General features: G+C 33.7%; 1 protein-coding gene across 2 annotated transcripts in view; it reads left to right on the top strand.

The window, feature by feature from the left end:
• RYR3 (ryanodine receptor 3) overlaps positions 1-15977 on the top strand; it is a 212879-nt gene that overhangs the window by 173767 nt on the left and 23135 nt on the right. For both annotated transcript variants that reach the window (XM_018082300.2, XM_018082301.2), the window contains exons 75-89: positions 3617-3713; positions 5207-5316; positions 6108-6159; positions 6850-6900; positions 7178-7277; positions 7524-7603; positions 7960-8036; positions 9636-9709; positions 9952-9969; positions 10455-10535; positions 10918-11006; positions 11346-11474; positions 11860-11964; positions 13075-13156; positions 13478-14802. In XM_018082300.2, coding sequence (XP_017937789.1) covers positions 3617-3713; positions 5207-5316; positions 6108-6159; positions 6850-6900; positions 7178-7277; positions 7524-7603; positions 7960-8036; positions 9636-9709; positions 9952-9969; positions 10455-10535; positions 10918-11006; positions 11346-11474; positions 11860-11964; positions 13075-13156; positions 13478-14802 — 2470 coding nt within the window. The remainder of the gene's footprint in view (positions 1-3616; positions 3714-5206; positions 5317-6107; positions 6160-6849; positions 6901-7177; positions 7278-7523; positions 7604-7959; positions 8037-9635; positions 9710-9951; positions 9970-10454; positions 10536-10917; positions 11007-11345; positions 11475-11859; positions 11965-13074; positions 13157-13477; positions 14803-15977) is intronic.

Here is a 15977-nt window from a genome sequence, read left to right as displayed (position 1 = left end):
CTCGAGTTATGTGTGAAAATTATTAAGATGTTGCTGTTTCTGTCCATTTTTTGCCTCTGATTGGTTGCTCTTTTTACTCTTTATTCTCCTGTGTTTGTATTCTTTTTTCTTTTTTTTAATTGTATGTAGCTCTTCCTCTCCTGTTGCATGAACACTTCATGCTCTGTAGCTTGTCTGGAGCAATCTTAATCTGAATGGTATATGAATTAAAATAACTATTGGGGCAGAGCAGTGCAGAATGATATTTTGGGCTTGTGTGTTGCTCCACTTCTTATTCCAGTTGAATGTAGACACCACAAAGTCCAAGACAAAATGCATCCTGTGCCTGGATCCATCTACTGCTTTAAGCAGAATATTAAAATCACGAGGCACTGGGGAAATTTCCTTTATCGCGTTCTTTCTCAAAAAATCTGCTTTATTCAGATACAGGTTAAGCACAACTTTAATTAGGTTTGCCTCTTACTTTCTGCACTTTTTCACCTTTCATGTCTAATATTTTTATTCAAAGATTTTTGGCAAAGTAGAGTTGCACTGCATTTTTAAATGCCTTTATTAAAGTCAATTTACATGCTTGATGTAAAGGTCTATAGATAACATCTTTAGCTAAGGGTCTGTAGCTGTGCCATTAACACACTGGAGAAAGATTACATTTACAGAAGATAAATAAAAAGCCAGTTATACTGTAAAAAGCACACATCATTCCTTTACAAAAAATAGTAGTTCTAGACTATAGTAACTTCTCCAAGTTATCAAGCTACCACTAGGCAGTATTTAAAGAACCAGAGAAATGAAAAGGTTTAAGTACAACACAACAAATGGGCTTGTATCAATCCTTTCATCTTCAAGAACTGTGCTTGTAAAAATAAGAGAAAGTGGTATGAAGAGCTCCCATTTCAGTTCAACCTTTTTGTGAGCATGTTCCTTTACACTCACATTCTGGATTTATAAATTCTTAAAATGCTTAGAATATATATATGAGCACTAAAATGATAAAATGGTTCATCCTATTTTTGTCATAAAAAAATTCCCCTTTAATGTATTATTTTTGAGATTTATGGAACACTTGCCAAGGGGCAAAGTGGGTAATAAATATTTTTAATTTTCCATAAAATATGGAGTAATACTCAAAATAGAAACATTAACATTGACTGTAATTTTCATTAAAAACTTCTCTTTGTTAAAAAATTTTCTTAAACTTTTTCTTCTCAAACTTTGAGGTAGATTTTGTGGTGCAGTTTACTCCTAATTTGAATATGAATGTGAGGAAAATCTGTCCAGCTATTTCATTTTTGTCAGTTAATTATGCTGTCTGCACTTCAAAACAGGCAAGATTGAAAAAAATGTTTTTAGAATCCTAAAGTCATAGAATGGTTTGGGTTGGAATGGACCTTTAAAGAGCATCTAGTCCAACTCTGCTGCAATGAGCAAGGCCTTCTAGCTATATTGCTCAACTGATAGGTGAAGAACAAAGTTGTAAAATTAATTAGTTTACAGAAACATTTTTTTCTAGATAAATCATTGGATTCTGATGGGAAAATAAGGCTGTCACACTATTACACACCTACCACGATCTCTATTATCTAAATTGATGGTGTTGTTAAGACATGTCTGAACCCTAGGGAGATTACTTCAAGTGAGGCATGATTAATTCTAGAAGCTATTTAAATCTCTTTGAACCAGAGTTTAAAATGCAGCTTTCTATCTTGTCTATTTCCTTATTTTAGTTGCAGCATTGTATTGGGAGTGTTAGTTATAACTTTAATGCTAGAATCAATTAATTTAAAGGGCAGTAAGCACACATTACAATGGTACCCTTTCATTTATGTTAGAAAAGATGAATATCTTCAGTAAATAATACGCTTGCTCTTTTGAAAATTTTCTAGATATTTAGGTGGCTTTCAATGAAATTTAATTTTAATCTCACAATTTAATATAATTTTTTGGAAAATATACTCTTATATGTTTTAGGTTTTAGGAGTTCCAGTAAGATATTTCAGAAAAGGAAATGTTTATTGACATGCAAGTGTCTGTTAAATTACAGAAAAATTACTTTAACTTCTACCATAAATATTCCAAGAACTCCCTTTTATGAAAAGTACCTGTAGATATTTTAAACCATTTCTATTTTCAAAGAATTAAATATCAGTTAAGTTAGGAAATACTAATTCTTCATGTTCTGTGTTTAATGAATGTATATGGCTTTGAAAAAGTGTCTTATGCGATAAATGTTTTCTCTGAGATGTGTCTATTTTTGTTTGATATTTTATGGAAATTAATTTGAAAAAAGTGTCTTATTGTCTGTCATCTGTATATGCACATAGATATATGTACAACTGTACATGGCAAATTTTCATACACAGTTTACGAATACACTTTCTGACTACTTTACTGATTTTAACTTGTGCCTTTCTTCAATGAAAACCTATATGCTTTTCTTCAGACACAAAATTAGCAATTTCTTCCTGAGCACCTTTCAACGTGTTTGGCTGGAAAAAGTACATGAAAAAACTCAGTATGACAGGCTTATACTCAAGTTAACGGTAATGTAACTTGTGGAGAGCCTCTTGCTTATGCGCACACTTCTTCCTTCCCAGCCATGATTTGATATTACCATAAAAACATGAATTTGTACAATTTACAGAGGGGATTCTGATTGGTCAGTTTTTGAAATTTGATAATAAAATCATACCAGCGTCAACAAGTGAGCCTAAAAAGTTTACTTGATAGCTATTCCATTGTAAAATAATGATTCATGTGCACAGTGTATTTAAACAGTATTAAATGGTGCACATGCAGCCCGTTTTTACATCCTTTTTTTGGTGGTACAGCATAAAAGTAAATGAAAAGGCTGCATGAAACAGCCTTTCTAACCTCACGTAGTGTAGCTCAAATCAAAATTTTTCCCAAATGTAATGTACAGATGTAATGGTTTGGCCATTATTATGTGTAGCCTTATTGCCATGAGCTGTATTTTCTTTGGAAAGTTACATTAATGGATACTGTATAGTAGTAATTAATATGGCTAAGAGTTTACTAAAATTGGTAATTTGCTATAGCAGGTTTTGTGTCTTTATAATGCAGCTTCTTTGAGGACATACTAATACTGCCCTGGTTTGGAACTGAAAGACTAGAAGCTGAGGTTAGGCTTCCCTGTGTAGAAGGCGGCAATGATTGTTTGCATATAACATGCCGGAAATCTCTTGATAATTATTTTGGTGTTGAATGGCCAAATTCTGCTGTCTTGATGTTCTAAATCTAGTAAAATAGATTTACACCTTGCAGGTGTAAATCCCACTCATTCATTCTCAGTCTGTTCAAGTGTGTGTTTTTTTCGTTAAGGTTCCAGTCCTGCAGTTTCATGTATAATGTATATTATCCCTCTCAAAGCCTTAAAAATAAAAAGTAATGTATACATATGTGTATAAAAAAATAGTAAGAATGTTTGAAAGTACCTGCAGCTTTGTCACTGAATGTTAGTTATGTTTTGCATTTTGTTTCACTGACCAATCAGAGGATCAGAATTGTACAAATGTGTATCCTTACTAACCATTAACCATCTGAGCTGTTATACTCTGTTCCGTTACCCCTCTTGATCTCACTTTCACAACCCCCCCAGGCACCGTTCTATTAACCTCTTCCTCAATGGCTATCAGAACTATTGGATAGAAACAGAGGAATATTCATTTGAGGAGAAACTAGTTCAGGATTTGGCTGTAAGTACTGACATAATTGGGCATGTTTTTCAGTGCCCACTTTAGTGTGTATTTTATGTATCTATTATAAACTATATTTTTGATTTTTGTGTACTGTATGCATATGCATAAACTTATAAAATATTAATCCTTATGCTTCAGAGCATAAGGTCATTTTCTGCTGTGGTCAAAAAGACATTTGTCCTGTGATGCACACTGAAGTGCATTAAGGTCATTTATGCCTTCAGATGAACTATGTGATACTCATTCTTGGGAAGAGAAATGGATTAGATGAACTGTCAGACTATTCTTGACATTATGGTAATTCCTATGTTCCTATATTTTATCTACTGGGTTTTTTTAAAGCTTGACACTATGGATCCTTTTGGCTTTTTAATTTTTTTTTTAATGCATAATATTTAATTTAAACATTTTCAGCTTTGGTACAAATTAATTTTTTTGTTTTCTTACTGATGCATCATAAGGAGAAGTAAATATATGCCATATTCAGCAAAAATTTAGTTTACCTGTGTACTTGGTAAAAGTGACTGATAAACTTCAGGATTGTATCAATAAATATTGATTCAGAAAGCCTACTGCTTTTTGTCTTCCCTCTATGTAGTTAGCTTGTCTAAAATACCTCCAAGGGGCCTATCTCCATAGCATCTAAACACCATGGAAGTTAATATACAGCTTCATGGATCACATGCAGATGTATTAGGAGGTGCATCAGTGTTAGCAAAACCAGTCATGCTGTGCTTTTTAAAGACCTCTTATGCCTAATATCGTAGAGCCATAGAATGGTTTGGGTTGGAAGGGACCATAAAGATCATCTAGTTCCAACCCCTGTGGCCACAGGTAGGGACATTCTTCACATGCTCTGGACAATTACATGGTCAGTCTGTGTTTGACTTTGTTGCTTCTTCCTAAAGGAAAGAATGAAGCCATTAATCAAAGCAGTGAATACAATTCTTTCAGATTTACTAGAGAAGTAAATTGCTATGTTATATTTCTAATTGCCAAAAAATGTCTGAAGTTTACAACAAGGAGCAGTCCTTACATTCATTGAATCAAGGTTACTAGAAATTATATATGAAAATATTGTAACAAACACTAGTCTGAATAGGATGTATCTGATGATATTATTAAGAATTATTCCAGAAATTCTCCTGCTAAATAATTGAACCATGTCTTTCTTTTAATTCTGTTCCACTGGAAACATAATTTCTGCTGAATAAGGCTTCCTTAAGATTTTCACTGTCTCATTCTCAATACCTCACAAATGACAAACTTCTAGAGCTACTTAAAATATGAATAAAAATCAGATACTGTAACTCTGAGTCCTACAGGCACATAATGTTGCAGGCTATGCTGTAAACTGATGAATAAGATTAATACTGGCAGTTAATATACATTGGACAGAATGAAATTACTCAAATCCTTTCCTAAGCTTAATTACTCAATTTTTTTCTTACTTCTGAAGCTTAACTTGTATATTCTAAATCTTGAGACAGACATCTCCAAAAAAAGATGAAGAGGAAGAAGAAGAGACTGAGAAAAACCATCCTGATCCACTTCATCAGATTATCCTCTATTTCAGTCGCAGCGCTCTCACAGAGAGAAGGTAAAAGACCTGTGTTGAAAAGCACACTGAGTAAAAGCACATAGTAATTGAATTTCTAGTAACATTACAGAAGTGATTTAAAACAACTGTAGTTCATTAATGTGCATGGCGAATACTTTTTTCTCTTTCAGTTTCATTCATTTTCATGCATTTAAATTCAGTATAACCTTTACACTGAGATAAATATTGACTATTTTTGACATTTTAAAAGCTTGGTAAATACCCAATACAGAAATAATCGAACCTGACTTCTCACAGAAACTGCTGGTTCAATGAGAGTACCCTCCCCTGGTCTCTCCTGGTAATAGATGTGTGCTCTTTTAGTTGGTATTCATTACATTTTACTCAGTATGTCAGAAAAGGTTTGTTGATGGTTATCATGAATCTCATTGCCAGTTTCTGTTTTGACTTTCGCCTGTTGATTAGAATATGTATTTTGTATGTGTATTCCAGTGCTTCATATACTTTTTCTGTATGACTAACATAATCTTGTCATCTGACAGTTACAATTATTCTAATTTATATTTCTGTATTATTGTTCTGTGCCTACAACAGCCAATGATTCTTACTTATCCAATATGACTAAGTATTGACCTAAATTGTTTATTCAAAAAGTTAGGACTTGGATTTGGATAAGAAAATACACTTTAATATGATTTTCAAGTGTAATAACTTGTCAAGTAGATGTGTGTCTACTTTAATAAAAAATGAATTTCAATATTAGTAGGCATATGACATCTTTATATTACTACATCATAAAATAATTTTAAGTATTTTTTTACTCTTCATAGTAAACTAGAAGATGATCCCTTATATATTGCCTATTCTGCGATGATGGCAAAAGTAAGTATATAATTTCAAGCTCTATTCCTTATTGCAGTCAGGTACTTCCCATTAATTTTAGATTCTTCTTAAAACTTTTTTTTCTGTTTCTTACATGGACTGCTTGAAACTAGTAAATTCTGTATTTTAAATGCAGCAAATGCTGTTCAGAGTTATACATATAATGAGAGATTTCCTGCATTGAAACAATACTATACAATTCCAGTAGGTGCAGTCCTACATTGCACCTACTGTAGGACTTGGCACTTGGCACCCACTTGGCACTTTGTTCTGTACAGGATTAACTCATGAGCAGTCTCAACATGTTAGTTATCTTTATTCTTTGGGTAATTATTTTGGAGTTAATATTTGAAGTCTGTCAAAAATAAGTTAACAGTTTTTGCAACATATAGATTCCAGCTGACTCATGTGATGATAGTTTGACTGTGAAGATAAATATTATGTATATAGAGATATGGCCCAAGAATGTATAGCCTGTAGTTAGAGAGTGTGTATGTAGTTCGATTAATACCCCGAATTACTCATATATTAGGGAATATCAACTTCTTAGTGTGGATAAGCAAAAATATTTACAATTACAGGGGGTTTAAATCTACTTAATACCTTTAATTATTGCTTGAAAAAATTATTTGGCCACTTTTATAAAAATAATAAGCAAGATCTTGTGATTTCTGTTTTTAACATAAAAAGAGCTGTCAAGAAGAAGAAGAGGAAGAAGAAGAAAAAGAAAAGACATTTGAGGTGAGAGTTTAAATAACATTTCTTTCTTATCATCTAATGTGCAAGTATTTAAACTATGTCCACTAGAATAAATGCAAGAATAACATAACACAGTGCGTGTTGAGCTGGTTTACTAGGTTATTCATGAAAAACAAAGATGGTTTGTTCTGAAGTTTTGGAGTCAAACAACCCATGGATTATGAAGGCAGATGGTTTTCAACAACTTCAGATTTCTCATCTTCCTATTTTTTGGAGTCAGTTCCAGTCCGTATTCTCTAATTTTTGTTCCCAAACTCAGGAGAAAGAAATGGAAAAACAGAGAACACTCTATCAGCAAGCTCGCTTACATGATCGTGGAGCTGCTGAGATGGTCCTTCAGATGATTAGTGCAAGCAAAGGTAATGTTCTGAGATGTATTTAATGTATACATGGTGTACATGTCATAGGTTTTAATAATGTTATGCATATGTATAGTGTATTATCATTACACCTATGATTTATAAATCATATACAACTTCTATATGACAGATGATGAGGCAAAATAAATGTCAGTTACAACTGTACTAGGAAAAATTTCCAGACTGCATTTCTGATTGAATAGTTCATAATTGGAAGTTTTAATGACTGTATTCTTGTTTTGACAGGTCATACAGGGCCCATGGTTGTTGAAACACTAAAACTTGGTATCGCTATTCTAAATGGTGGAAACACCATAGTTCAACAGGTAATGCTTTCCTAACTACTGTGAGTCTTGCTTGCATAAAAGGCAAGTAATTTTGAGAATTTTGGTGTCCCGCTGTTTATTTTAATGCACTTAATTTTAAGTCAAACAGTGAAGAAATATCAGTGTATTTTTGGTGCGATAACAATTATGTTATTGCTCGTCAGTGATTTGCACTTCAAGGAATTCATTCCGAAAATTGATAATTCATATAATTTTAATATTATTAATGATAACGTTACTTATTTTTGTTATTGTTAATTTAGTTGATAAATATTAATTAGTAATTATATGTTAATGATTATTTTGTATTTAATGTTAATATTATATATTTCACCCCCCAAATATATAACCTGCAGAAAATGCTGGACTATCTGAAGGAGAAAAGGGATGCTGGATTTTTTCAAAGTCTTTCTGGCTTGATGCAGTCCTGCAGGTAAAAGCATAAACTGTATTATTACAGATTCAGTTTTATTAATTTTGGTGGCTTATTGCTCAGTGCAGGTGGATGGGTTAGATTTAAATTACAGGAGTCACAGTTTGTAGAACTCTTGTAGGAAAGTTTTGTGTATCACAGGCATAGTCTGTTAATCTTTTAGAGTACTCTTCCAAAGGAGAAAATAAAGCAAAAGACTGTGCATGCCTTTGAAGGCTTAGTTTGGAGAGGCAGAAAAGTAAAATGTAATGGCTCCTTTACTGGTCCTAGATCCCTCAAGCTTTTAGGATGCAGAAAAGCCATCACTGAGGGAGAGACAGGCCAGTGGAGCTTTGATAAACTTTCAGTTTCTGCACATTTCTTATGAGCTGCATTAATCTTTGTCTCTTCATCTCAATCCTCTGCATATGTATCAGGTTTGTTAGAGATGGCATGTGGCCAGTGAGACTGCAGTAGTCCATTCCCTTGATAAACCAGAAATTCAAATTAGTTAAGGTAAAAAACTCCCACACAGAAGGAGAAAAACTGTTGGTGTTTCTGATTACTCTTATAGTAGACAATCTCCTTTTCTCAGCCTTTTATAGCACCAGAAGTACTGGGAATTAGAAGTGGAGCAGCTGTATGAAGACAGGATAAAATGTGGAAGGAATGGTGACCTGCACTACAGAAATGATAGCTGAATAGTTGCAACCTAAGTAAATAACATCTGTCTTGTAATTTTTCCATTTATGTAAAACACTTTAGTAGGGACTTGCTCAAACAGGCCGTGCCGTGATGTTACTACCAATTGTGTATGTCTATCACTCAAGACTTAATTAAAAACAGTTTTGATAAAATGACTTGAAGAGTGATAATGATGCTTTAAAAAATGTTTTTGTTTTTAATGATATCACTACCCAGAATATGTGACTGCATCACTGTTTAACTGAACTAAAAATCTGATAATCATAGAATTCTATTTTGTCTGGGTAGAAAGCATTCTGCTATTCCACATGCTGAGCTATGCCAAGTTAGCAAAATAAAATTCAGATATCAGTTTCTTTTGACCTTGGAAGATAAGGAATCTCTGATTACATTTCTGTCTTCTGATTAAGGAATCAGAAACACCACACACCTTCCAAATAACATAATAATGCATGTATGCAGTAGCAATAGAAGTAATAGTGACAACTTAGTGGAAAATAGTGTGAGTGAGAAATACTGCAGTAATGTCCTTTTGGAGGCAGGTTTAAGTCATCATAAACAGTAATTTTCAGGTTCCTTTTCCACTCCTCATTTATACATGAAACCATGAATGACATTACTGGGACTGAAGTTAGGTAAGTGGTGAGACTTGACCTGAGACTTATTTCTTTTCAGAAATGGACACTGGACCCTTAGTTTCATCCAAAGTTTCATCTTTTATTTAATATGAGTGTTTAATAAAATATAAAGCAATAAAATATATATTTAATAAAATATAAAGCAATGCATGTCATAGTGGGTCAAGAGTAGTCATTGAAGGCCTCCAGAGATTTCGTAGAAGGAAATAATTTTCCACTGTGTACTATAGTGCTTTTTCCTGTCTGCTGTTTGTTTTGTTTTTTTTTCAAATATAAGTGTTCTTGACTTGAATGCGTTTGAGAGACAGAATAAAGCGGAAGGCCTGGGAATGGTTACTGAAGAAGGAACTCGTAAGTAGAATGAAATTGATTCCAGTAGTGCTTCAAACATTATTTTGGCTCCCTTTTTTAACTAGAACTGTTACTTACTGTGGCTCGAGGTTTCTGTTGTTAAACTTACTATGAGTAACTCTAGGCTTTGACTTCTGAATATGCTTTATTTTTACAATATCTTTAGCAATAATTTTTAAGAAAAATACTGTAATTTCCAATATTCTTATCTTGTATTCTTGTTATTTTTCTTTGATCCACAGTCATCGTTCGTGAGCGTGGTATGTTTGGGTTTACGGTTTTTGATACTCTTGTTGCAAAAGTGTGTTGCAAATACAGAGAGAAATCTCTCATTGCATCTTCTCAGATATCTTTAGGTTTAGCTTTGTGGTCTGCAGCAGGTTGTGTGTTCAGCTTGGATAAAGAGTTTGATGCTTATTAAAGAAGTGTCACTCATATTTAAGGCATGATTTTAGTTATGACTAACAATTTACTTATTAGATATGTATCTTGTTGCTTTTTTTTTTAATTAGTGTTGGTTTTTTAACCATGGATGCATTGAAGTGCGAAATACTTTTGCTCTGCTTTTTCTGTTTCAGTTTTTCTTTTCATTATTATCAGTCTGTTTCTTTTAAATTGCTTTAACGCTTTCAAAATACTGGGTTTTTATTAAAATTCCAGTTTTAAAGGTTACCATAAGACTATGTGTTCTGCATAATTAATCATAACAATTGTCACATAATCTTTCTATTTATATATTTTAAAGGTGAAAAGGTCTTGCAGCATGATGAATTTACTCGAGATCTATTTAGATTTTTGCAGCTGCTCTGTGAAGGGCATAACAATGGTAAGTGAACTGAATTTTGGGGAAAAGGTGTGGTGAGTCTGTTCTGAAACAGAGTTGAATAGAACCAATTCTAATGGGTTTTTTCCTTCTCATTTAGTTTTCTCAGGGGAAACTGGCATGACAAAAATTTGAATTGCAGAGTTCAATTGGATTTTTAAGTCCTAATTTATGGTATATTACTATTAAAGCCTTTTCCAAGTCACGTGGGTAACATTTCATCAATTATATTTAGATTGTGATCCACTGTAGTTCAATTCCACCCATAAGGATCTGTACCCAATAAAATACTTAAAAAGAATGCATTCTCCATGAAAATAGGAAAATAACCTTGTATTTTTTTTCTCTTTTATACCAACCAAGCACAAATCACTTCTTATTTCAGATTTTCAAAATTACTTGCGTACTCAGATGGGCAACACCACAACAGTGAATATTATCATTAGTACAGTTGACTACCTCTTGCGTCTTCAGGTGAGACAAAAACAGAGGAAAATAGATTATGAAATATTTGCCTTTCCTTCACTTTTATAAATTCACATTTTACTGGAATAAAATGTGAAAATTCTTTCTAAAGGGATATCTAAAATAAAGAATTCTGATTTATTTCATATTTTCTTCCTTTGAAAATAAATGGCCTTTCAGAATTCTTCTGAAAGGAGTGCAAAATATTATTGTAATGAGAAATAGATTGACACAGATACGTTAAATTTCATCTGAATTGCTGATTCAGCTTTTGGCAATACAAATGCAGGCAGTAAATACTGCATATTGAATTCAAAACTAGAAAATATAATGTTGTTTTTTTCTTAGGAATCCATCAGTGACTTCTATTGGTACTATTCAGGAAAGGATGTCATTGATGAATCAGGACAACGTAATTTTTCTAAAGCTTTGGCTGTCACCAAACAAATATTCAATTCCCTTACAGAATATATCCAGGTAAACAGAATGTTTTGCTCAAGGTACTAATAGAGAAGTTCTATGATTACATTGCATGATCGTGTTCTGTCAGAAATTTGTAAATACTTCGGCTTTATTTTTTTAAATTTTGATAAAGTTACATGGCATCACTGGACCAGTGCAAAGTGAAAACTAAAACATATGAATGGCTACATATTTTACATGATACAATCTGGTATCTATGCACTAGATACCAACGAGATCTTGGAAAACTTTCTCATGTAGCTCCATGGAAGCCTGAAATGTCTTTTTTCATTTTTTTGGTGGAGGAGAGGGGAGAGGACAAATCATAGGAAAACAAATGGTTTTATTTGTTTTATTTTATTTTACATAAATAAAAAATGTGGCTTTCTAATTTTTTTAGGGCCCTTGCATAGGTAATCAACAGAGTCTGGCTCACAGTAGGCTGTGGGACGCAGTTGTTGGCTTTCTTCATGTCTTTGCCAATATGCAAATGAAACTTTCACAGGTATTTTCAATATTTAAGTAATTCTTCTTTGCATATGTTTATAACTTAGTCAAGTTGCAAAGCAGTTAAAGTGCTGATACTCTTTGGTTGTGAAAGGGCCTGTTGCAATATGCAGGTCCAAGACTGAATCTCAGGACTAACATCTTCATATCACTCATTTTAGCATTAATTGTCACTGTGCGCTTACCTTTACTAATATCAAATTTGATGCTTACAGCTCACTTATACCTTTCTGATAATGAATGTGGCAGTTTGGTCTTTTCCTCCCTGTTGCCAAAACTTGATGATCTGCAAGAGCAGAAACACCATTGAAAGCATAGTTCCCATGCTAAAGCTAAGTAGGACAAGAGAAAAGCTGAGAAAGATTCAACTTGTCCAGTTAATTAATCACAGACACTGAGCAGGAGGGCATAGGCAGTGTTCATTTCACTGTACAGAGCACTGTGGAACCCCACCTCACTCCATAGTGTCAGGATTCTGTGTTTTCTTGTGACTTCTGCTCAATGTACACATACACTCAAGCTCTAGGTGCTGAATGCAAATGTGCAGAGAGCAATTTCCTCACTCTTATTCAGTGTCTCTGCTATCCTCTGACATGAGATTTCTTCCCACCCTATACAAGTATATCAGAATTTTGAGAATACGCAACAGTATTTAGGTCCTTAATGTTAATCACAAATCCATGTCAGACTTCTTATGTTCTGTATTTAAACTAAGCAGTTCTAGTTTTCTTTGAGTGGTAATGCATTATGGTAATGGCATTATGCCATTAAATACTCCCAGTGAAGTGAAAAAGGATAGATTTTTTTCTTAGATACTTCCAGATCTGTGTAGCAAGCAATTTTTTCAGTTTCTCATGTCCCTTATCTGCACTTTGGTACTCCTTAATGCTTTATCAAAGCTTATCTTTATGGTATTAATACCTCTGCTGTAGAAAGTTACATATTGTATTAGACTTCTGATAGTGATCATAATAAAATGACAATGAAATGTTGCTGAATAAAGGGAACTATGTTTAGCTGACTATCTTTAATACTGTTTTTCTCTAAATTTATTTAGTTTTCCAGATAAATACTAAGAAAAAACAACCTTATTTTCCATTTTTTACAGGACTCTGCTCAGATAGAATTGCTTAAGGAACTGCTAGATCTGCTAAAGGATATGGTAGTGATGCTCTTGTCACTGCTTGAAGGTTGGACCTGTTTTTCTTTATGGTCAAATATAATTATCTCACCTTCATAATGTAAAGCACAATTATTATGTTAATCTTTCTAAACTGCTTTTTAATTGCCTTTATGTAATGTCAGGGGGAAAAAAAACATACTTCATAGTTCTTTAAGAATTATTCTGGAATATACATAATCATGAAATAGAGGGCTGCTACAGAAAAGCATGTTGAAAGAAAACATATTAAGATTTAAGAACATTTTTGTTTTGTTTTCAGCAGGAATATGAAATGTCTTTATTTAAAATGTAGCCACCAAATAACTTCCTGTTTTAACACACTACCTAGGTAACGTTGTAAATGGAACTATTGGAAAACAAATGGTAGACACGCTTGTAGAATCATCTAGCAATGTAGAAATGATTTTGAAGTTCTTCGACATGTTCCTGAAGTTAAAAGATCTGACTAACTCAGATGCTTTCAAAGAGTACGACCCAGATGGTAAAGGAATAATTTCAAAGAAGGAATTTCAGAAATCAATGGAGGCTCAAAAACAATACATACAGTCAGAGATTGAATTTCTGCTGTCCTGTACAGAAGCTGATGAAAATGATATGTTTAACTATATTGACTTTGTGGAAAGATTTCATGAACCAGCCAAAGACATTGGATTTAATGTAGCAGTATTGCTAACAAACCTTTCAGAGCACATGCCTAATGATTCACGCCTTCAGAGCTTACTTGAGCCTGCAGAAAGTGTTCTTAATTACTTTGAACCATATCTTGGCCGTATTGAAATAATGGGTGGGGCCAAGAAAATAGAAAGAGTTTACTTTGAAATCAGTGAATCCAGTAGAATGCAATGGGAGAAGCCACAGGTAAAGGAATCCAAAAGACAGTTCATATTTGATGTTGTAAATGAAGGTGGAGAGCAAGAAAAAATGGAACTCTTTGTAAATTTCTGTGAAGACACAATCTTTGAAATGCAGTTAGCATCTCAGATCTCTGAAACAGATTCAGCTGAGAGGCCCGAGGAAGAGGAAGAGGCAGAGCCTGCTTATGTAGTGGATATTGGAGACGATGAGGAAGAAGAAAAGTCCCTGGAACCCGCTTCAGCTTTTGCAGTTGCCTGTGTTGTAGTGAAGAAGAATGTTGCCAACTTTTTTAAGATGGTCACCGTGAAGAACCTAAGGAAACAATACAGGAAAGTTAAAAAGATGACAGTAAAAGAGATGGTGAAAGTGTTTTTCTCCTTTTTCTGGATCCTATTTGTAGGGACATTTCAACTATTCTTTTCTGTAGTGTGGGGAATATTCCAGATTCTTTGGAGCACTGTATTTGGGGGTGGCCTGGTTGAAGGAGCCAAAAACATAAAAGTTACTAAAATATTAGGGGATATGCCTGATCCAACACAGTTTGGAATCCATGATGATGTTATGGAAGCAGAAAAAGCTGAAGGTGCTGAGCATAGCATCAGAGCTGAACTTGTGCAGTTTGTGAAGGGTGAAAAGGGAGAAACTGACATAATCGCAGATATTTTTGGCATTCCTACAAAGAAAGAAGCTGGATCAAAACACGGTCATGATGCTGGACTTGGCGATATTGCAGAAATCCTTGCTACTGAGATCCACACATCCTTGGAAAACACAGTTCATAAGAAAAAAGGATTACAGGTAAATTAAAGAGATTTAATAATAATAATAATAACAACATAATTATTTGCCATTTAACTGATCACTAAATGTTATCAGTGCGAACATACTTTACAATCTGTACTCATTTAAAAACCAACAGGAAAGTTTACGTCGCAGAAAAATTCAGCCCAGTGTTTAGATTTCAGTGCAGTAAATTGTTACCGTCCATTTGGACTTTATTCAAGACAAAAACTGCTGGCAAATTTCTAGGCACAGTTTCTGATTTAACTGGTTTATGGTCTTGTTTATTCCACATACCCCATTTTTTCACAGTATATTTCAATTACTTTTAGAACTTATTTTCTCCATAATATGCCTTACCATTATCATTTTTCTTCTACGTACTTTACTGATCACATGCAATACAGTATACTTTGTTCCTATTATTTGAAATAAATTTGTCTGAATTTATTGTTAGTTTAATGTTTATCATAGAATTATTCTTTACTTTTATTCTGTTTTATAAAAAATATATTTGGTTCCACTCAACTGTGCTAAATAGAATATTTTTCTGTTTAAAAATGGATTGAACTAAATGTGAAAACCAAAATTCATTTTTCATATCTGGAAAGCATTATGTTTCCCTTTACAGTTCAGATCTGTTTCTACTTGTTATTCAAATATATCTTTCCTCTCATCATTAATCTACCTCTTTATGCTATACTCTCCAGATATTTCAAGATAAATCTGAACTGTACAACTTCTTAGTTCATTATCTTCTCTTAATTCATATGTTTTTCTCCAATATTTGGTCATCATCATCCATCATCATCATGGCTAGGCTTCGCGAACGAAGATTTAGGAAGGCTCTATCCGTGTTTGTTACAAGCACACTGCTGGCTAATGAGGCCAATACGAGATAGATACTCCTTAGGTGGTATATTCTGCAAGGCACGATTCTTTCTGCGTTCTCTTTTCTCCTCGAGAGTGATCCTGCGTGCGTTCTCAAAGGAAACAGCAGCATTATAGATGGTGTGTCTCCAGGCCTCCTCATTTGAGGCCAGAGTAGACCAGTTACATTGATCAGTATGGCCGAGGCTGAGATGTTGTTTCAGGGAGTCCTTGTATCTTCTCTTTGGGGCTCCTCTCATGCAGCAGCCAGTGGCAAGTTCACCATAAAGCAAGATCTTAGGGAGGCGGTGGTCCTTCATCCT

This window comes from Manacus vitellinus, unplaced genomic scaffold (genome assembly GCF_001715985.3).
Source record: "Manacus vitellinus isolate BGI_N305 unplaced genomic scaffold, ASM171598v3 scaffold_6_pilon, whole genome shotgun sequence".
NCBI lineage: Eukaryota > Metazoa > Chordata > Aves > Passeriformes > Pipridae > Manacus > Manacus vitellinus.
Note: the sequence above shows the minus strand (reverse complement) of the source record. Positions and strands in the feature narration are given on the sequence as shown.